Source organism: Oreochromis aureus, linkage group 12 (assembly GCF_013358895.1).
Source record: "Oreochromis aureus strain Israel breed Guangdong linkage group 12, ZZ_aureus, whole genome shotgun sequence".
In the NCBI taxonomy this organism is placed as follows: domain Eukaryota; kingdom Metazoa; phylum Chordata; class Actinopteri; order Cichliformes; family Cichlidae; genus Oreochromis; species Oreochromis aureus.
Window position 1 is genome coordinate 15,798,058 of NC_052953.1, and position 22,094 is coordinate 15,820,151.

The following is a 22,094-nucleotide window of genomic DNA, read 5'->3' on the forward strand; positions in this document are numbered from 1 at the left end:
ACCAATCGTCGCATCTGTAGTTGAATACTTTACAATCCAACATGGCGGCGACTTGTTTTGAATTCTTGAGAGGCCACTTGAATTTCTTTGAATTATAAGCAATGAATTGTAAAAATATTGCGATGGAAGTATTTAAGTTGGATATTTTCCGATTTCATATCATGTAATGTTTTACAGGACGTCCCGAGACTTACTTTGGATTAAAAAAGTCACTACATTGTGGCTAACATGTTAGCTTTTGAACTGTAACGCGGTTTAAATACTGGCTAACTGTTAAAACAGAAAGAAGTTATCTTGATGTTGAAGCAATGTTGGGCTTTCTGACAGCCAGGCGGGCTGGTCTGGATGACCCTCTGAGACTGAGACGAGCGGAATCAACGAGAAGGTGAGAGAGGAGCTCTTATAAACATAACTAGCAAAAAGAAGTCCACAGCAAGCTCTGGACTAATAAAACTATGAAATCGAAATTATACCGGTACTATGTGAACATTACGTAACATAACAAGCATCTTAGTTAATACACACACATGAGGTTTTGTTTATAAAATGTGTGTAATACAGCAGTGTAATACAACATTGCTGTATTACACACGACTGTGGAATCTGTACCAGACTTATTATGTTTAGGGAATTGCCACAAACTGAAAAGTTATTTATTTTAACAAAAGAAAGGAACACTAACTCAAGATTTAAGCGCCTTAGTCTGGCCAGTGTTTGTTAATTTATCTCTAACGTTTTAGAGTTAACTACCTTGGTTTCACTTTGCCTACATACATTTTTACATTATAATATGTGTGACTCACTTAAGAGACCCAACGATCTCTCTCTTTCCAAAGGGTCCTCGGCCTGCAGTTGAATCCCGACAGAGATGTGGACCGAATCCATGGAAATGGCATTAATGCCATTGACATTGAAGCAGTTGAGGGAAGATAGTAAGTCTGTTTGAGTGACATAGTAAACAAAGCTTAATCTATCCATTTTCTTAATCGGTTATATAGTTCTTACATACAAACTCCAGATAGAAAGAGCCCCATTCGGCCAGTGGATTCGAACCCAGACTGTGCCATTCCCATGTGCCATACGGGTTCATAAAATAATTCATTAATATTCCCCCTTGGAATGATAATACTTGCAATATTGCAGTGATTGGGATGTTGCATAAAAACAACAAAAAAATAAACTCTATTGGAAAAATCATGCAGCAAAGTAAAATTATCTGACTAAATAACTTGCTGTCCTGACACAGAGATAAATATCTTAACAATAGGTTGTGAAAGTTGTAATATTTAATTTCTACACACACTACATTGCGATCTTTCGGAGGACAATCTTCACTGATGCTGATCCCGCTCCCCTCTGAGATCCACCAAACCTCTCTGGACATTTTCATAAAATAGTTGAAATGCCAACTATTCACTGAGGCTTTGACCTTAAACTTTTGTGTGTAAAGCAACCTTGGGTTTTCTGAAAAGGTATGAGTTGTTGTTATTAGTATTAGTATTATTATTATTATCATTGTAGGTAACTATCAGAACGATTGAGTACTGAGTTCTTGTATATGTACACTACTGTATATTTTTGAAATGCTGCAGAATCACTGTCAGTGGTTCAATGATAAGTATGTAAATAAGTAAAAGTAATTTATTTTGGTGCTTTTTAAGACAAGAACCAAAGTACTTTACAGAGGTTTTACAAAAGATGGTCAAAATACAGACCAGAATCAAGTAAAACAACACAAAAACATTACTCAAGTGCTTGATGTTTTTAAATCTGTTTAAGGCCTTTGTAGCTGTAAAAAATATAGGTAATAAGTCTTAAGATCCCAAAGGGGCAATTTATTTCAGCAAGACAGATTAACTTATAAAAGCAGTGGCAACAAAGCAAAACCCAATAAAATTCCTGAGTAGAAGTAAAAATAACAATGTAAGTATATTTACGTCACATTAAACACTCATTTAACCCTTAGATGAAAGAACAATTATTCATAGTATTGAAACGTTCCTGCACTGTGACTTGACTGCTCTGGAATTAAATTGATATTTTTAACAATTAGCCCCAATCTTTGTTAGTTAGTAGAGTGAGTATGAAGGCAGAAGTCTGGATTCAGAGGCTGAGCTTGATGATTGAATCTATGTGTGTATATTTTACAAGGTTTGTAAGACAAAGTAAAAAAGTATTTCAGATGACATTTTCCTGCTGTTCAGCATGCTGTCTGGAGGTGCAGACGGAGTAATCGTCATCTATGATCTGGAGAACTTCAGTGGGAAACTACAGTACACCTGCAAGGCAGTCTGCACAATAGGAAGGTAAATGTTAGCCCATTTACTAATTCCATCCACTAGAGAGTAGCATTCTGTTGCGGGCTGTACACACAGTGCTGTCCCCAGCTACCTACAGCTTTGCGTTTTGGTTATAAAATATACACAGAAACTAGAAGAGATCTACCACAGTAAATCTGAAGTGAAATAATCAAGATGCAATCAAAATGCAGACTTTCATCCATTAACCACTGAGAAATTACAGCTGTTGTTTAATCCCTTCACATAATTTTAGGAGCTCAAATGGATATGGATAAATTAGCGTAATCTTAACTAAAATGAATGAGTGTTGAGTGGGCTTTGAGAATGGTTTCCTTTTGTGAAGTTTTGCCAGGCTTTTACAACAGCTGTCTACAGTTGTTTTGTCTTCAGCAAATAAAACACATCTTTAATTGTGTTGAGATTAGGGGACTCACTTTGCTACTACAGGATACTCCTCTTATAAATAAACTTCCAGCTTGCTTTAATAGTTTTTAGGGAACTGCACATCTGTAACGTGAAGTATCATTGACTTAGCGTTGCTGCATTTGATTTAATCTGAACAGTAATCATATCTGTGCAATACCATTCAAGATTTTATCAATCTGCTTCTGTCTTCAATAAACGCCAATACAGAGTGCTATTGGAAACCACCCATTCCCATGGATCTCACTGCAGAAGTTGTTCTATGCTTCAGATTCCAATACCTACAGAACGTTCTTCTTGCATGAAACTCAGGTTAATCTGAGTTTCATGCTCAGGTCATGAGCAGGGCCATGCTCATTTGCATAATGAGCATGGCTGGTTTCACTTTCACTGAAAACTATTGAGGCTTCACAGAAAGCCTTGGAGTCAACTTCCCATCTTTTGCCTGCATAACTGATTAGGAAATAAAGACATAGCCTACAGCCATCCATGATACAGGTTTTAAGCAACTTGTTTAATTGTGTGTATAAAAATGTGTATAGTTCTTCAGTCCAGCATTTTTATTCATCCATTTCAGTTTAAGGTTTTAAAGTCTGCATTTCAGGTTCATCTTGATTATTTTATTTCAGTTTCAGCTGTTGGAGTTAAGAGCCAAAAATGTGAAAATTGTATCAGCTTCCAAACATTTATAGAACTAACCTTACATGAGAAATTTTTTCTCATGTATTACAGAAAACATCCTGCGCTATCTGGTTTTGTCAATCCCAAATCAATAACCTGACACACGTTGGCTTTCACCCTATGTTTTATTTATTTATTTTTTTGTTCTTGTTTTTAGGTCTAGCCGCTATGTCCACAAATTTAGCGTAGAGACAGTCCAGTGGTATCCTTATGACACAGGAATGTTTGTGTCCAGTTCCTTTGACAAGACCATGAAAGTCTGGGACACAGAGACATTAAAGGTAAGGCATATCAACTACTGTATCGCCTGGTTATCAAGCCACTAGGTAAAATGGAGACTGACAGCAGAGCTTAGAAAAATGATGGTTTAAGATCAGCCAGAAGAGCAAGAGGAGGTCTTGCAAGGAGTTGTGGCCTTCCCTAAGCTAAATCAGTCATGCTTTTATACATAAGTTAACAGCTGTGGACAGCGAACAGTTAAACACATGTGCCAGCTAAAGGCTCTTGCACTGGCACTGCAAAGCCAGTAGGGGTTGCAGAGAGGCTTTATGCCTTACAAGTTTATTACCTAGCTTAATTTTTTCAGGCACACCTGTAAAATGTGTGTGAAGTGGCATGAACCAAGATAGAGATACTGGAAGCGTTACAGTGTCACCCAACATAAACTCAGTAATACCAGAGCTAAATCAACACCTCTCTGTGCAGCCTCAATAAATACTGAGTGTTGTATTAAAACTTCACAAAGGTGGGATTTATTGTAGAGCTCACAGAGAGTGTGTTGCATTTCATTATCAAATTCTAATTTATAGCTCCTCCACCCCCCACCCCCGCCTTTTGTTCTTTTCATTTTCTCTTCCCCTCGCTTTCTTATTTTCTGCTTCATGCTTTCTACCTTTCTATGCCACATTGTCCCATATGGCAGGCTCTGAACTGTGCTAGAGTTACACTGGCACCGCAGTTGCTTTAAAAGGTCAGGGAAGGGACAGAAAAGAACCTGTCAACCTTTCACTCGGTTTAACCTGTGTGTTTCTGTCTCTCGCACAAACACACACACAGTTGTATCTATTAAATTCCTAATTGCTCATGGCTGTTTGTCCATTAGTGTGTGTTTTGCATTATTGTGGATGCATTTTTATGCAAACAGAGCTTCCTCTGTGTGTGCAGCCAGTGGTTTAGTCCATGCGGGTGCTGGCGCACACTTACAGATGGAGCACAGAGAGGCTTTTTATGTTTGCTGAAGAATTTGCATTGTAACCGCCACTAGTGCTCGGGCGATCTGCCTTCTGAGCTCTGATCTGCATTGCCCTTTTATTTTTACTTAAAGCTGGGAGCTCCTTCCCTTCACATAGTGACTTTCTAAAACTGTTAAATGTTAAGACTGTGGTTGTATATTTCTATAGATTGTCACTGAGGCAAACATAAGCAAATACACACAGGTCTAAATATGGAGATTGCTGTATTTCTACCATAACTGGCGTTTTTCTTTCTCTCTGTCTCCTTCTTTGATTATGCAGCCTGCTGAAGTGTTTCAGTTTGAAGGCAACGTCTACTGTCACCACCTGTCCCCAATCGCCAGGAAGCACAGTCTCATTGCAGGTGCGTGCATGATCCCAGTGAGTTTTTGCTGATCTCAGTGACACAGAATAAACCAGCTGCACTAGCTGCTTGCATTTCTGTCATTGTGTTTTCAAAGGCATTGAACAAAAATCTCAGTAGTTATCCTGTCACTGCTTTGTCATACTAAGCAAGGTGCTATGTGCTTTCCCAGGAAAACAACATGTATGAAGGGGGGGGGTGGGGGTGCATAAGTGGGTCAGCAGAAGTCTTCTTGTTTCACTGAGCTGGACCAACAGGTTGTTAATGCCTACTGGAGAATGTGTACCATGTCCTTTACACAAATAGTCCCTTTGACACACCTGTTTCTAGTTCAGAGACAATCACAGTGTCAATCTCTTTTATTTTCTTTGGTTTCTTAACAATTCCTTCCTCCTTAGAGGTTTTACGGATGCTCGTCAAACAAGTTTTGAACAAACCCTCTCCCCCTCCCCCAATACCTTCTGTTTTATCTAGAAAGACACTAACACAGGGGAATCTGTTTTAAGGGAATCTGTTCCTAAACAGCAATATTTACAGTATCATACGCGTTCTCTTAGAACCTCAAATTCCTGTTTTTACCCTGATAACGCACCTTTTACACATTGATAACGATAATTGGGGATTTTACATTTTAAAGGAGTACCCCTATTCACTATTTATATTATCCTTATAAGTCTAATCTTTGAACTATGTCTGTGTCTCTGTGTTTCCAGTGGGCACCACAAATCCTAAAATCCAACTGTGTGACCTCAAGTCCGGTTCACGGATTCATATTCTTCAGGGTTAGTTGATCACAGTGCTTTTACTCTGTTCTGTCTGTTGTTTTCATCCAACCGCGCAAAAGAAAGAAAACAACGTATTTGCCATTGCAGGTCACAGAGCAGAGGTCCTGTCTGTGCGGTGGTCACCCAGATACGAGCATATCTTAGCCACTGCCAGGTAAGCTCTCTTTGCCGCCATTCTTGGCTACCCTAGTTTGCCCTCAGAGCCACATCAAAGTAAAACGCCAGCTACAGGACAATCTCCTCTATGTAATTTCCCAGCAGTTCTTGTCATCTCACTTCCCAGCCATCTGGCCACATCGCAACCCCGCATCAAGGATAATGGCACCAGAACACTACTAGATAGCACTGTGGCACTCTAGCAGGCCTGCCAGTTTAGCATATGGTAGATACAGTCCCCACCTGTTTTATGCCACATTAGACCTGCTAATTAACCCACTGGGATCACTGTGCTTCTGTCCCCAAAGAGTGTAAGTGATTTTGAAAACAACTGGCACGGAGACACACACACACGTGTATGATATTCTAATATGGAGGAGTGTTTTAATTCCCTACAGAAAACTGACCTTTAAAAACAAACACTAGGGTACACAAACCGGCTCGTCTGTAGTGCTTCAGCCTCAGCTTGTATCCTGTTAATGGAATATTTAAACACAAATCATGTTTTTGTTAAGTACCTATATTTTTTGGAGCATAGAAAGTAAACAAGTCATTTCCCTGTTTTTCCTTCTTAAGTGCTGACAGCAAGGTGAAAGTATGGGATGTGCGCCGTGCTTCAGGTAGTCTCTTCACTCTGGACCAACACAATGGAGACAAGTCAAAAGCCTCCTCTGAGGCAGGTATTGTTGGCGTTTTTCTTTTCATTAAATTTTTTTTTCATTTTTCCTGAGTGGAGCTGACTTCAAGGAGATCTTGTTGTGTTATTATGTCATTGACAGAGAAACAGTTCCAGTTCAGTGCCTCAATACCACATTTATCCATCTTTCGCCCCATAATGTAGTATTTATTGTATAGTGGTGCTGTATATATGGTTTACATGCAGTAGATAAATGGGAGCTGAGGTGTATCCTGTCACTAAACTAGTTCAACAGAAGAATTTTGGATGGGAGACCTCAGAGCTTTAACATGAACCAATCCGATTGCTGATGCTTTAAATTAGAAATACAGGGAGTGCAGAATTATTAGGCAAGTTGTATTTTTGAGGAATAATTTTATTATTGAACAACAACCATGTTCTCAATGAACCCAAAAAACTCATTAATATCAAAGCTGAATGTTTTGGAAGTAGTTTTTAGTTTGTTTTAGTTTTAGCTATTTTAGGGGATATCTGTGTGTGCAGGTGACTATTACTGTGCATAATTATTAGGCAACTTAACAAAAACCAAATATATACCCATTTCAATTATTTATTTTCACCAGTGAAACCAATATAACATCTCCACATTCACAAATATACATTTCTGACATTCAAAAACAAAACAAAAACAAATCAGCGACCAATATAGCCACCTATCTTTGCAAGGACACTCAAAAGCCTGCCATCCATGGATTCTGTCAGTGTTTTGATCTGTTCACCATCAACATTGCGTGCAGCAGCAACCACAGACACTGTTCAGAGAGGTGTACTGTTTTCCCTCCTTGTAAATCTCACATTTGATGATGGACCACAGGTTCTCAATGGGGTTCAGATCAGGTGAACAAGGAGGCCATGTCATTAGTTTTTCTTCTTTTATACCCTTTCTTGCCAGCCACGCTGTGGAGTACTTGGACGCGCGTGTGATGGAGCATTGTCCTGCATGAAAATCATGTTTTTCTTGAAGGATGCAGACTTCTTCCTGTACCACTGCTTGAAGAAGGTGTCTTCCAGAAACTGGCAGTAGGACTGGGAGTTGAGCTTGACTCCATCCTCAACCCGAAAAGGCCCCACAAGCTCATCTTTGATGATACCAGCCCAAACCAGTACTCCACCTCCACCTTGCTGGCGTCTGAGTCGGACTGGAGCTCTCTGCCCTTTACCAATCCAGCCACGGGCCCATCCATCTGGCCCATCAAGACTCACTCTCATTTCATCAGTCCATAAAACCTTAGAAAACTCAGTCTTGAGATATTTCTTGGCCCAGTCTTGACCTTTCAGCTTGTGTGTCTTGTTCAGTGGTGGTCGTCTTTCAGCCTTTCTTACCTTGGCCATGTCTCTGAGTATTGCACACCTTGTGCTTTTGGGCACTCCAGTGATGTTGCAGCTCTGAAATATGGCCAAACTGGTGGCAAGTGGCATCTTGGCAGCTGCACGCTTGACTTTTCTCAGTTCATGGGCAGTTATTTTGCGCCTTGGTTTTCCACACGCTTCTTGCGACCCTGTTGACTATTTTGAATGAAACGCTTGATTGTTCGATGATCACGCTTCAGAAGCTTTGCAATTTTAAGACTGCTGCATCCCTCTGCAAGATATCTCACTATTTTTGACTTTTCTGAGCCTGTCAAGTCCTTCTTTTGACCCATTTTGCCAAAGGAAAGGAAGTTGCCTAATAATTATGCACACCTGATATAGGGTGTTGATGTCATTAGACCACACCCCTTCTCATTACAGAGATGCACATCACCTAATATGCTTAATTGGTAGTAGGCTTTCGAGCCTATACAGCTTGGAGTAAGACAACATGCATGAAGAGGATGATGTGGACAAAATACTCATTTGCCTAATAATTCTGCACTCCCTGTAAATTTCTAATTCATATGAACCACGACAGCTTTGTTTTCCTCCGAACTGTCATGTCTAATGACTTCCAAGATATTCAGGGTAGAGCTGAGTTTGGCTCACTTGGGAAAAGGTCAACAATCTGCATAAATAGTATCTGTTTTTCCTGTTTGAAGTGCCTTTGCATTCAAACCAGGGGGTCAGAAGCTCAGAGAACAGCCGATTACAACCAGTTTTTCTGGGAGACATATGGTTTTGATGGACGCTAAAAATTTATCATTGATGGATCGTCACTGTATAAGAAAAATATTTCTTAAAGTCTTTAGGTGACAAATACACTGCTACCATATCTAATCTGTCTTTAACCAGTAAACACCGCCCATAACGGCAGAGTGAATGGCCTGTGCTTCACTGGTGATGGCCTCTACCTGCTCACTACTGGAACCGATGACCGTATGAGGCTTTGGAATAGTGCCACTGGGGAGAATACACTGGTAAGGTGTATGAAGGTTTTGTCCTCACAGCCTGTGTAAAAAAGAACTTCATGTAATGTTGTTACAACAAACCAGTTTGTCTTTTGCTGAACAGAGGCTCAGTCATAATCTAGTCAGGACTATCCTACTACTATATCCTTCCAACCGGTTCCTTAAGGGCTTATCCAGTTTATGGCCATGGAGGGGCCTGAGGCCTGTCCCAGCTTAGCAACATAGTGAGACAGACATTCATGTACTTGCACATCCAGACCAATTTAGCATGTTTTTGAACTGTGGGAAGATGCTCAAGTACCTGTAGAGAACACACAGAAAACACAGAGGCTCAAACTGGTCAGTAGATTTGAACCCAGATCCTTCCTGCAGACAGTGACTGCACCACTGTGCTGCCCTGCAGTTCTTTGATGACACTGATATCAACTGAGCTGCTGAGATTGCGGCTGAGCTCGATAGAAGTGATACTATGCTCAGTTTTAGCTACAAAAGGCCGCATACATGAAGCCGGATATCCTATCAGTGAGCTAAATAACACAACAAATAGTATATCTACAGGCTGGGTGCTGATTATCTGATTATATATTATATCAGTATAATACTGATAAGAATAAGTGTAAGAATTGATGAAATCAGTATTGATGACTATTACAAGTGTTCTTGGTTCTTGGCCAGTTGTAGTAACGCCATTCAAAAAGTCAAACTTGAAAGGAGTAAACAGAATTTTAGAATTTAGATCCTAGAAGGGTGTGAATTAAGTTACTGTGGTGCCTTCTCTTCAGGGCTTTCTTAAGACTATGAACTACCTGAGCAAGAATGCTGCTACACAGGCTTTAACTAGAACAGACGCACTTCACGGGCTTTCTTAATGTTTCCACGTCATAAATGTTAGACCCAGTTTTACTAAAATTCAGATCCAAAGATGCTTCAATGGCATCTCAGATTCTAAAAACAATATTGCTGAAGCATCAAAATACAATATAGTGAAACCCAGGTAAACAAACAGATTAAACATTTTCTTATTATAAGTATTATAAATGTTTGTTGTTTATAGGCTACTAAAATTCACATAATGTACTTCTGAAAAAAATCTGTTTTTGAATAATTTGCCTTTTTTGTTCTGTTTTACCCAAAATAATTGATCTGCCAGGAACAATGAACTTGTGCCGTCAGATTTTTAAACAGGTAAAACAGGAATCCCTAACAAGTTGACAATCCCCAACTGGTTACCAACGATCAGAAAATGTTAGTGTTTCTAAAGACCAGGTTTACCTGTTAGGTCTCACAGCCTCAAAGATTGAATATTCGACTTTTGCTCTTAGTTTTGCCCAGAAATCAGAGAAATCAGAGCAAAAAAAAAAGAGCATAAAATAAAAAAGGGGGTTGTTTTTTGCTTTGTTCTTTTCTTTTCTTTTCTTTTCTTTTCTTTTCTTTTCTTTTCTTTTCTTTTCTTTTCTTTTCTTTTCTTTTCTTGTCTTTTCTTTTCTTCTCTTTTTTTTTGTCCAGATAAAATGGATACCAGAAAATTGAGTACCCCGGTACTTACAAAAGTGTGTTTGCATGCAAAACTTGTGGAAAAATACAAGTTATTCTCTGCCTTCAAGGAGACATAGCTGCCCTATTTAAAGTTCTGTTTGTCTTCATTTCGGAAACTCTGCCAAGTCCTGGAAAATAGTGACACAGTTAAAAAAAAATCTAGCATCTTTTGCAAGAACAAGGATATCAAACAAAAACAGTGTTAAATAATTGAAATAAAATAGAGCTAATGCAATCAGTTATAAAAGCTTTCGATATGAATGAGTTTTATACTGATAAATTAAATAGTTAAATAATTTAGACCAAAAAGCAATACAGAAGAGTCAGCTACATTAATGGAAATGTCATGATATATAAAGCCTTTAAAGGAATTGTGTCCAAGCTTTATGTCCACAGTTAAGCTTTAGAAGCCTTTAAATATTAGTGTCTTTTTAATGGGCTCTTTGGATAATCTTATTTTCATTTTCAAGAATTAATTTAAGTATTTTTTTGTCAAATACAAGTGCAGAAAATGTCTAATCTTCCAGAGTGTTTTGCAACATCTTGGCATTCGATTAAAAGTGGCTTAATCCTTATGCAGAAAATGCCTGAGGTTTATGTTTGGACTTTTTATTCGGATGTCATCTGAACCGTGTGCCCCTTCACTCGTTATCCCTCAGGTAAATTATGGGAAGGTCTGCAATGAGAGTCGGAAAAGGCTACAGTTCACAGTGTCACGTGGCTGCAGCCCAGAGTTTGTGTTTGTGCCATGCGGCAGCTCTGTTGCAGTGTACACCCTTCACACGGGAGAGCTGGTCACTATGCTCAGGGGTCACTATAACAATGTGGACTGCTGTGAGTTCCACCCAGACTACCAGGTGAGTTCATCTGATTTATCACCTAACAGTCAAGAGTGGTTTGTCCCCCGCATGCTTACAGTAACACTGCTGGATTCTCTCTGTTCCTCATATTTTTGTTTTATCTCATCAGCTCTGCAGTAGTACCTGTAAGTAAATTGCAGTCACAATGGTAGTCTCAAATGAGTTACTTCCTCCTGACAGATAGCAGGGTAGAGTCATTACTGACTTCTATAAATGCAAATGCAGGTGTTCCTTTTGTGAAACTCAGGTTTGTGCTCTTAGTCTGCATGTTTACCATGTGTGAAAATTAATGCCATCACCTTTATCTCTGCTTTATCAGATCTAGGAGCACAAGCAGTGAAGTCTGTCTTACTGTTGTTTTGCTGTTGTCTTGTAAAACACTCTGCTTGTGTTGACAGAATTGGAAGCAGCTAGTTACATGTGACATTTGTGCTTTATCACAGCCATCTTGGCTAAATAAATTCTTGACTCTTTAGTTGTCAGTGTTATCAGATATGCTGCAAAAGCTTTTTCTTTCATTTGTGCCTCAATGAATTACGTAATCGAGGCAATGAGTGAATGAAGAGTTTCATGTTAAAGTCTGTGTATTTGGACATATGTGCTAACCAACAGGCAACAAGTGGTTCAGGATTACTTCACAGGTGTCACCGGTCCAAAATGTGATAGAATCATCGACTGTATATAAAAAAGTTATGCATCTGAAAAGTGAACCCATTACTTTTTTCTTAAGGCAAGCAGGAAGTGACACCTCTGGTTGTCAGAAGAAAACAACCATACTCGTATCATGCAGTGGTGGTGCAGTGGTTCTCTCCTCTCTTTACAGTGTTATTAAAGCAGTGTACGCTCTAGCGTAGGGCTACGTTGTGACTGACGGGTTACTTCCTTGTTAGCATGCAACATTGTCGGTTTCTCAGATAAATTCACTCTCCCGCTCAAGTCAAAATGTGACTTCATAATCAATGGGTGATGTCATGGTGGCTATTGTCATCTTTTCTGTACAGTGTGCCTGAGAAGAAACATGTAAATATAAGAATAAATGTACAAAGGTACAGTTATTGATTACATAATATATTTCAATATAATATTGATAGGAATAGGTGTAATATGTGTCAAAGTTCACGCAGGCTCATCAAACTTGGACAATAGAAGACTTGAAAATGCTGTCTGTACTAATGAGTTCTTTGTGATATTTGGATTGTAGGGTCAGAATTTGGTTTAATAACATGAAAGTGTGGATACAATAATCTACAGCTAATGGTTTCCCTGCCTATTCTTTGTGATTCCAGTAACTATATTCTATTTTTATTAAACAAGTATTAATTGTAAGATTATTCTTCAGATAGGTTGTATTCATTTTATTTTAAGAGTAATATTTTAGTGAAAACAGTGCTTGTTTTCATTCAAGATGGGGTTTTTTTTGTTTAGTACTTCAGTTATGTATTTCTACTCCAGTGTTCTTTAATTAATTTAAATCATGGTTTTGTTTATTTAGCCAGTCCTTTGTGCTGAGAAACAGCCTATTATGTATCTGCACAAATGGAGAAGGCCGTCTAACCCGTGCACTCCTTATTAGGAGTTACTGCATCCGGTGACACTTATTTTCTGTGTTTGACAGACATAAGAATGCAGTTTGGCGGCTTGTCACTCTGAAGAGTCCCCGGAAGGGACACATTGTTCTGAAAAACTTTGTGTTTTATGCTTCCTGTATGATATAATGACCCGTAGTCATTAAACTGTTCCCTGTGACATCACATGTTGTACATGGACAGTTTTAAGTGTGTTCATTACTTTGCTTTTGGTACCAGTTATGCTTGTTGACACTGGTATTCTCCCTGCACTGATGTCATTGGAAGTACTGTGAGGTTTGCTGAAAAGGTTGATGTGTACATTATTGTCCCTGTTGTTTGTGCTGTATGTAGGAGGTGTACAGTGGAGGTAAAGACTGTAACATTCTGGCATGGGTCCCTGTCCTCCGTCCCTCAGGTGTGGAGGAAGACTCAGACCATGAAGTAAAGGTAAAAGGTCATAACAACAGGAAACTATAGTAGATGGAAGAATCTGAAAAGTTGTGGAATCCAAATACCGTGGAACTTTGCTTCCGCCACTGAAAAAACCAAAACAAAATAATAATATAATAATAATAACTGCTATGCATGAGTCAAAATTTTGTGGTATTGTCTCAAAATTGCAGTTTAGATATCCCAGAATTTCAACTTTGAGAGAAAAGTTGAAATTCTGAGATAGCGACCCAAAACATTTGACGATAATTCTAAATTTTGACGTGGCTCTACCTGCCTTTTTATTCGGTGGTGGAGAAGAGCTTCCATAAAGTGCCCTTGATGATATAACAGATTTTATCTTTCTTCTTTTGTAGTGGTGTATTTTGTACAGAAAGGCCGACAATGTTACATCATCATACCCAGTGCAAACAAGAATAATGATTATAGTCTGCAAACCTGTTTTAATCTTCATATATATAAATATATATGTTTTAAGCTAATCTTCAATAATTGTGGTCATTTACTATAAATTAACATCCTTTGAACTTTCTGGATTTTTCGTTTTTCCTTCCAGAAACGTGATCATAGATAAGCACGTGTCATCTGAAGAATTTAACTTATGAAACCTCAGTGTTATCTTCATGTTAGTGAATAATGTTTACATAGTTGTCAATCACACTTGATGGAAACTGCGGGTACTTGTATTTTTCCTTAGTTATATAATCATACATGTGACATGTGCATATATATTATGTACTTTTCATAGAAGTGAGTTTTCTTCATTGTATAAACTGAGTTAAATGTTTTGGTCTCTCACAGGGTGCTGCTGGCCAGTCTTCGGTGAACCCTGCCTTTCAGGATGCGTGGAGTAGTGATGAAGACTAATGCTGGATTTGTTTTGAACATGTGGAACAGTAATTGTTATTATTCACAATTACTGTAAAACAAATACTCCAAAAGCCTTAAAACGTAAAGGTGTTAACAACGATATGACTTTGTAAATGTTTTTGTACGTTTGATAAATCATTGTTACTTTTTTTTTTTTTATTTAAAGATGTAAAACCAACATGGTTCTTATTTAGTATTTTCAGTAAGTCTCTTTTAGTCTTAGGCAGTATCTGCTATTGTTAAAGGAAGCTGAATAAATCCTTACTGTCACAATGCTGATACTACATTTACATTATTGAAATGAAACCTTTACCTAGACATCTGCAGGCCATTTAAAAAGGTGTGGTTTCAGTCTACACCTGATTTTTAAAAGACCTTACCCATATTGCTTGCGTGGGAGTAACCAGGTGGCATTCAAAAACACAGATTGTCCTGTTGTCATTACTAAAAAAATTTGCATTTGTTGTGCTGTCAGGCCTTAGTAAAGAAGCGATGGCGAAACCTTTGTTAGACACACCCCCTACAAATTTTACACATTGGTTTTGTTGCCATATAAACATCTGAGACATCACTGTCATAAACATTAGGGATAATTGTCCGTCTGCTGTATTAAAATCAGAGAAAATGCCACTGTTATTGTGATTATAGTGGAAAATTACAATCTAGCAGTTTTCCAACTGAAACAAATGATTAATTACGTGTAAAGATGGACATGTCTCATTGTTAAAAAATGTGACGTCGCTTCGGATGAGCCATTGCTCAAGAATTAAACTGGGTCCAGTTGAACCACAACTGCTCCAATCAGCGAGCGCGGGGGGCGTGGTGTGAGGCAGAACCCCGCCTCCGGCTCTCCGGCATAAGGGACCGAGCAGCGCGTGCACTGTTAGCGGGTGACAGAAGAGCGAAGCGTACACCTGTTGCAGGGCTGCAGGTGAAAACGGGAGTTTGGATACCAACGGTTCGGCGGTTGAAGGGGGATTGTCGTTGAGTTTCAGCTGCCGTGGCGCTGAGGACTGGTGAGTTTTCTTTCTAATAGGGGCTAAAATACAAAGAGGGAAAGGATGTAAAAACACCGGCGCAACGACCAAAAACCTGCCCATGATTACTTAAACATTTCCGGTCACTGTGACACGCATGATAGCTGCTGCTTCTTCTTCTTCTTCTTCTTCTTTTTTCTTCTTCAGAAAACAGACGAAGAAATCTAAACTTTCCACCTGGATACTTAAAATCTTGAGCTTATAGATATAGAATGTTAAGTATAGGCTATACATTGATGGACGTTTTTATACAGCACATTTTAAACTTGCTGTGATGTTGTTTGAAACGAAGTGGCTGTCTAGTAAGTTCATAAGTTTTGTTTTTTTTGTTTTTTTAATTGACAACTAAATCCCCGTCTGGGCTTAATACTGTCACTCACTCTATGCGGCACATTTGTTTTCAATATGAATATTATTAAATGTTTTATTTTGTGGTCTATAAAAAGCTAATAATTGAGGGTGGTAGCCACCTCTCACCTGAAAGTGCATTTCTGCCTTAGTAACCTGCGGAAGTTGACGTTGCACAAATGAGGAGCCACGCCATGGGAGTAGCACCTTTCACATCATCATCTCTGACTATAACGTTAATTGGCGTGTCAAGGCTTGCCGTGTCTTGATTAGTGAGGAGAATCCAGACGGCCATGCCTTTTATCACTTTAGCCAGTTACGTTCCTGTGTCACACAGGTAGACACACCTCGAAAACCTGTCATGTAGGGTTAGGTTCCACAGCAGACGAGGGATGATGTGTTTTACTTGTTGCTTTCGCAAATGTATTGCTATTTCTTTACAAACTACAACCAACAGGTTGGCTAACCTGTTGGTTTGTGCTCTACAGTTGGCTCACTTCTGCTTTGTCAGCATGACAGATTGAGCATTTCCCTTTGCCAAACTTTATATAGTATCACTTAGGTTAAAACCTGTCTGATCACTCACTGCTTACCTTCACTTGGTTTAGCACTAGTCCTGAATCCATTGTACAGATGGGATGTTTTCACTCATCAGGAACAGTCTTTAAATACAGTTCAGTGTCATAAAAGCAACAGCGTCCAGTATCTGCATGTAGATTACTGTCAACAATGCCTACTAAGAGTCTGTGTGACATGGACTATGTTGAAGTTGGGTTTTGATTCATTACTGAATGAATTCTGGTCACACAGTGGCCTGTTTTTTGACAAGAGAGAGAGGCTGCTACTCATTGTACTCCCATCACACTCTCGCTTTGTCTGCCTCAGAAGGGCAGCCAAGAATAGCTGAGTGGTCTTTTTTTTTTTTTTTTTTTTTTTTTCTTTTCTTTTTTTTTTCCACTCCCTCAAACAGTCCAGTCTTTGAGATTTTGTAGTTGACTGTAGTTCAGTGTGCCCTAACCCAAAGTGTAACGGCAACATGGTTCATGATTTTTTTTTTTTTTTTTTTTTTTTTTTTTGAACGTGTTAAAGTTTCATCCTGCAATAATGCATCTCGAGGAATTTGTCTCAGTGAGCAGTCCTGTTGCACTTGTTTTTCCTTCTCCCTCCCCCTAGATAAACCGATCTAGTTCCTCTGTGCATTTTGTATAAAACATTCAAGAGGTAGTAACAATTACCACCCTTAATGGCTCTTTTTAAATTATTAAAAAAACTGTTTTAAAATCATTTTAATATTTTTGTTTACTGAAGTCTTCATACATATTCAAAAGCCCCTACATACGTGGGTTGAAGTTGCTAGATACAAATATCACCGAGCCTGCTTCTGTGCTCTGCTTTTCATCCAAATGCCACTGAACTTTTAGTCTAAACTGACACTGTAACCTTTGCCTCTACTCCTTCTAGGTGAATTACAAGCAGCTTGTCTGAAAATGGAGTTTGGAAGCATAAAGTCCACTGTTGGGCTCATTTATGATGAGTTCATGCAAAATGCAGGTGAGTCTTTGACCAAAACTAACTCTGTGCTATCACTTTTGGTTTTCTGTCTGCATATTTTATTTCAAACCACTCTACATGTTTCTTTTGCAGATACACGGACTGCGAATTGGCTGCTCATGTCGTCTCCTCTCCCCCAAACCATCATCATCGCAGCATACATTTACTTTGTGACATCACTGGGGCCTCGAATCATGGAGAATCGCAAAGCCTTTGACCTCAAAGGAGTTCTTGTAGTCTACAATTTCAGCGTGGTGGCCCTGTCACTCTACATGTGCTATGAGGTGAGTCCTTATACTTGTATTTTTTGACTTCAGTTGGTGCTGACAGGAATCTTTAAACTGAAATTCTTTCCTGGAAGTTTTCCACGGCATACCGTACAGGGAGTGAACGTCTTGCATTGTTTCAAATTGCTGTGACACATGCCCTCTTGTGAAATGCACTTTTTTTTTTTTTTTTTCCCCTTCATGGACTGGTTATTTGAGGTTAAACCAGATCAGCAGGTGTCATTTCCTTATTAAAATGCTTTGTATTCAGCAAATGCTTCTCTGGTCCCACATAACTTTGGTTTCACTGCTTTCCAATGAGCCATGAATGAACCTGAGTAACAGAATTTATTTTTACACCAGAGATTAGACACATTCAGGTGAACTTGAAGGAAAACATTACAGCATTGGGTGGATGGAAGCCAACCTCTAAGTTGTAAATTACTTACACTGAATGTTCAGCCACAGACACGCTGCTGTTTGTTGTGTTCATGTCTGTTTGGAAAGCTGTGATTTGCAGCTAGATTTAATTGTAGACATGTGGCGTGCCGTTTGGGTGGAGCAGGTGATGCAAGTCAAAAAATTAACCTGCAGACATGCGATTCAGCAGCATGATTTGAGTTACAGTGAAGGGGAAAAGGAAGGAAGGAAGTAAGAAGAGATGAGAAAGAAGTGGATGAAATGGTTTGGCAGAATTAGAAATTCCAACCGCATGTCCTACAATAGGGTTTGGTTTGGGTGGTGCACACTAGCTGTCAGAACTGCTTTTGTTTCTATTTGTATAAAAATCAGTTTTTAAATGAAAAGGTGGTGGAAAATGAATGACTGTGAGAAGCTGATAAATTGAACTTTCCTGCTTGTCTTGTTTGTTCATGTAACTGAAACTTCCACCGTTTGTGTCATAGTTTGTGATGTCAGGATGGGGAACCGGATATTCCTTTCGCTGTGACTTGGTGGACTACTCTGACTCGCCACAAGCCGTGAGGGTAAGTCACTATTTTTAAGTTCAGATGATCTGATTACATTTTGTAACAAACGAGTAGTTCAAGGTTTTGATGTATGTGGGTGTGGCGCTAAAGTTTTCTCACTTATTCTCCTCCAGATGGCAGCAACGTGCTGGCTTTACTACTTCTCAAAGTTCATTGAGATGTTAGACACAGTAAGTGGGGGGAAAGTTGCTTACCTATGTCTTTGTAATATCCACCCAGGCCTCACCCAGTTTATTCTAAAGCACTGTGTGTCTCTTTTCAGATTTTCTTTGTGCTGAGGAAGAAGAACAGCCAGGTGACTTTCCTTCATGTCTACCATCACTCCATCATGCCATTCACCTGGTGGTTCGGAGTCCGCTTTGCTGCAGGTAAAAACCACCACCTCCTCTTCTTCGATCCATATACTGGCATCCATGACAGTATATGAACTCCTTGACATTTTCTTTCGCAATTCCTCATCCACTCCCTGTTACAGGTGGACTGGGAACATTCCACGCCCTGCTTAATTGTGTCGTTCACGTGATCATGTACACATACTATGGGCTGACTGCCATGGGACCCAAGTACCAGAAGTACCTGTGGTGGAAGAAGTACCTCACAACCATCCAGCTGGTATGTCAAATGGCTTTTTATATTTATTTTTGCTCTTCTTTACAAAGATCTGGGTTAAACTTTGGCACTATAAGTCAACCACTCTATCCTTTATTTGCTTTGTAGATTCAGTTTGTTATGGTGACCAGCCACATCTCCCAGTATTTCTTCATAAAGGACTGCCCATACCAGTTCCCAATCTTCATCTACATCATCGGCCTGTACGGCCTGATTTTCTTGTTTCTCTTCCTCAACTTCTGGTACCATGCATACACTAAGGGCAAGAGACTGCCGAAAGTCCTTCAGGCTCAGACATGGTCGCACCACACCAACGGCGTCATGAATGGAAACGCCAATCATGACAAGGATGAGTGACGCAGCAGCTTCTCAGGGGCTTGGGGTTGAGTAAAATAAGGAAACTACTGTGGTAGTCTGCAATGCAACCCCAGTTTGTCAGGACTTTATATATATTTTTTTATTTTTTGATAACTCCTCTACTTACAAACCGCAAAAGACAATCTTTAAATTATAAGCGAAACTATATTTAAGGTTACTGAACCAAACCGAAAGTTTTAGCTTTTCTGATTTCTACTGAAGGTTAAGGCCAAAGTTCTCCCACAGAGATGTCGACACTTAAGAAATGAATAAAATAAAGTCTTAGAAACTGACCACCTGCTCTATAGGGCTCTTCCAGTGAGAGCCTGAGCTGTGCAGGAATACTGGCTTCCTTACAAAGCTTCTAAAACAGATCTTTTTTTTTTGTTTTGTTTTGTTTTGTTTTTTAAGATTTAATCTTACTTCTCAGAATACTTTTTTTTTTTTTTTTTTTTTTTTTTAAACTGTGCACTGAAATCAAGGGTTGTTTATTTCACTCTACCTAAAAGAACGACCGTTCAGAAGCCACGCGTCCTGTTTTTCAGGTCTTTGTTCAAAGGGCTACAAGCAAGCACAACCGGGTTTAGGTTTTTGAGAGCGCACGTCCACTTCTCTGCTGCTTGATTCACAGCTGCTGCTCGTGGTGTAGACATTCATTGAAAATAAAGTCTTTAAACGACATCAGTTTACGCTCCTGACTTGAGTCTCCTATGAACCGTTGCTGTGACACATGCCGGGGAGGGCAGACGAAGTTCTTGTAGGATCCAGAGCAGAGCTTTAGCGAGAGTTTTTTTTGCTGCTTCCTTGCAGAGACATAATGCAAAAATTAAGACTATTACAAGACTTGCACAATATGCACAACTTAGCCATTCAGTTGGAAGATATGAGCAGCTTTGCTTGACTGCTACGCTTCATGTGTTGAAATTCTGTGGCTAACGGGGTCTTCACATAGCTGGAGTTGGCCTTTTTGGACTTAATTCTTGAATAGTTCTTGTATGTTATGATGACCTTTTAACCTGAAGTGAATATAACACTCTGCGTCTCTGGTGACCGAGGACACAGGATTGAGCTTTGGGTGGAAAGATTTACACTCGTTTTTTGTTTTTTTTGTTTTTTTTGTTTTTTCTCTTCCCCATGTGCAAACGCACAACACAAAATATTTACAGATATGTAATATAGCTTTTTTCCCCAGACCCCGCCTTGTATTAATGGAGAAAAATGCAACAAAAATGAAATGTTTATATTGTATTTTATATGTATTTATATAAATAAATGATGGACTTCAGAAAATGTAATCTTGCTTTTGGCCTGTTATTTCAACTCTGGATATTTGATACTTCTGACAACTTCATAGATACAACACCATTAACAGGCTAATGTCCCGTTTGACTGTTTCAGATGAGTGAGTTGGCCTTAATTAGGTAGATGGAGGACATCAAGACACAACTACATTTACAGTTATTAAACTTTTTTTTTTAAGGACAAACTCCAGTGTAGATTGTGTCCACACAGACTGTGAAATTGCTTTGGCCAGATTGTAATGAGCAGTTGTCACCAGCAGGGACTGCTGTTTAACTGAGGTTGCCCATGGCCTGTTTGTTTTAATCATATTATAAAACTGACCATCACAGATTTATAATTCAGAAAGATTGACAGGCCCTCCTAAAAGTCCCTCTGAACAATACAGTGGAAAAGTTGAGACAGTCATAATTTCTGTTTTGCATCAAAAATTGACTACATGCATGGAAAAAGCACAAATAAGGCAAAAACTGTTGTACAAAACTAATAAGCTTGAATGTCAGTACTTGGTTTGGCCACCTTTACTCTTTTACTCAGCCTGAGCACTCTCGAAGCTTTCTTGTGATTTCTATGAGTAGTTTTCAGGAACAGTTTTCCAGGTTTTAAAGCTCTTCTTTGGCTATTGGTTGCTTTTGTTACTACTTAAAAAATGTTGCTGTCTGGGGCTTGAGGAGGACAATCTGATCGATTTTATTGTATCTAGGTATTCTTTTACTGCACCGATGGTGTGTTTGAGATCATTGTCATGCTGGAAAAATGAAATTATTGTTAATAAGATGCTTTCCCAATGGTATTGGTAGATGGCGGGTCAAAATCAGATGGTATTTTTATGGTACTTTTGATCAGTTTTGACAAGATTTATCACCTCTGGCTAAAATGCACTCTCAATGTTGTACTTCTCTCCTGACCTCCATACATACTGATGGCAATTTGAACCTCTGGACATTTTCAGTCCACATTTGTTTAATTTGGCATACCTCAGCCTTTTCTCACTGCTTCCCTTCCTTAAAAATGTCTTTTGACAGCCATCCTCCCACCGATCATTTCTGATAAAGTGTCAGTGAAAGGTAGGATCAACTGAAGGGCCAGATGCATCTGTCAGCATAGACCTGTGTCTGGTCTTTGCTGGGGTTTCTTTTTTTTTTTTTCTTCTCATCTGCACTTATCTAGTTTCCTCATAATTTTAAAGACATACTGCGCACCATGCCAAGATATGCCAAGTTTTCAGCTAATAGATCTCTGGAAATCATCTTGGTGCCTTTCAAACTGTAGATTAAACTCAGTTTGTTATGTGTAGACACTGGTTCCTCCTGTGAGTTGGGTGCCTTTTTTATGATTTAATAGTTCATAAGTCAGTGTCAACAAAAAAAACATTCTTCTGAAAATGGTCAG

The 22,094-nt window shown here is 39.1% G+C and overlaps 2 protein-coding genes across 3 annotated transcripts in view; both read left to right on the plus strand.

The window, feature by feature from the left end:
- Nucleotides 1-14,525, plus strand: part of ercc8 (excision repair cross-complementation group 8) — a 15,184-nt gene extending 659 nt beyond the window's left edge. For both annotated transcript variants that reach the window (XM_039620310.1, XM_031728190.2), the window contains exons 2-13: nt 283-385; nt 837-932; nt 2,205-2,306; nt 3,562-3,685; nt 4,919-5,000; nt 5,714-5,782; nt 5,873-5,939; nt 6,518-6,621; nt 8,847-8,971; nt 11,158-11,355; nt 13,278-13,373; nt 14,178-14,525. In XM_039620310.1, coding sequence (XP_039476244.1) covers nt 309-385; nt 837-932; nt 2,205-2,306; nt 3,562-3,685; nt 4,919-5,000; nt 5,714-5,782; nt 5,873-5,939; nt 6,518-6,621; nt 8,847-8,971; nt 11,158-11,355; nt 13,278-13,373; nt 14,178-14,243 — 1,206 coding nt within the window. In that variant the 5' untranslated portion in view covers nt 283-308 and the 3' untranslated portion in view covers nt 14,244-14,525. The remainder of the gene's footprint in view (nt 1-282; nt 386-836; nt 933-2,204; nt 2,307-3,561; nt 3,686-4,918; nt 5,001-5,713; nt 5,783-5,872; nt 5,940-6,517; nt 6,622-8,846; nt 8,972-11,157; nt 11,356-13,277; nt 13,374-14,177) is intronic.
- Nucleotides 14,526-15,108: 583 nt separating this feature from the next.
- elovl7a (ELOVL fatty acid elongase 7a) lies at nt 15,109-20,698 on the plus strand. Its single transcript, XM_031728188.2, has 8 exons — nt 15,109-15,262; nt 17,093-17,182; nt 17,276-17,466; nt 18,354-18,434; nt 18,551-18,607; nt 18,700-18,805; nt 18,913-19,049; nt 19,155-20,698. The coding sequence occupies exons 2-8, from the start codon at nt 17,119-17,121 to the stop codon at nt 19,401-19,403; spliced, it is 885 nt and encodes a 294-aa protein (XP_031584048.1). The 5' UTR covers nt 15,109-15,262; nt 17,093-17,118; the 3' UTR covers nt 19,404-20,698.
- Nucleotides 20,699-22,094: the final 1,396 nt, after the last annotated feature.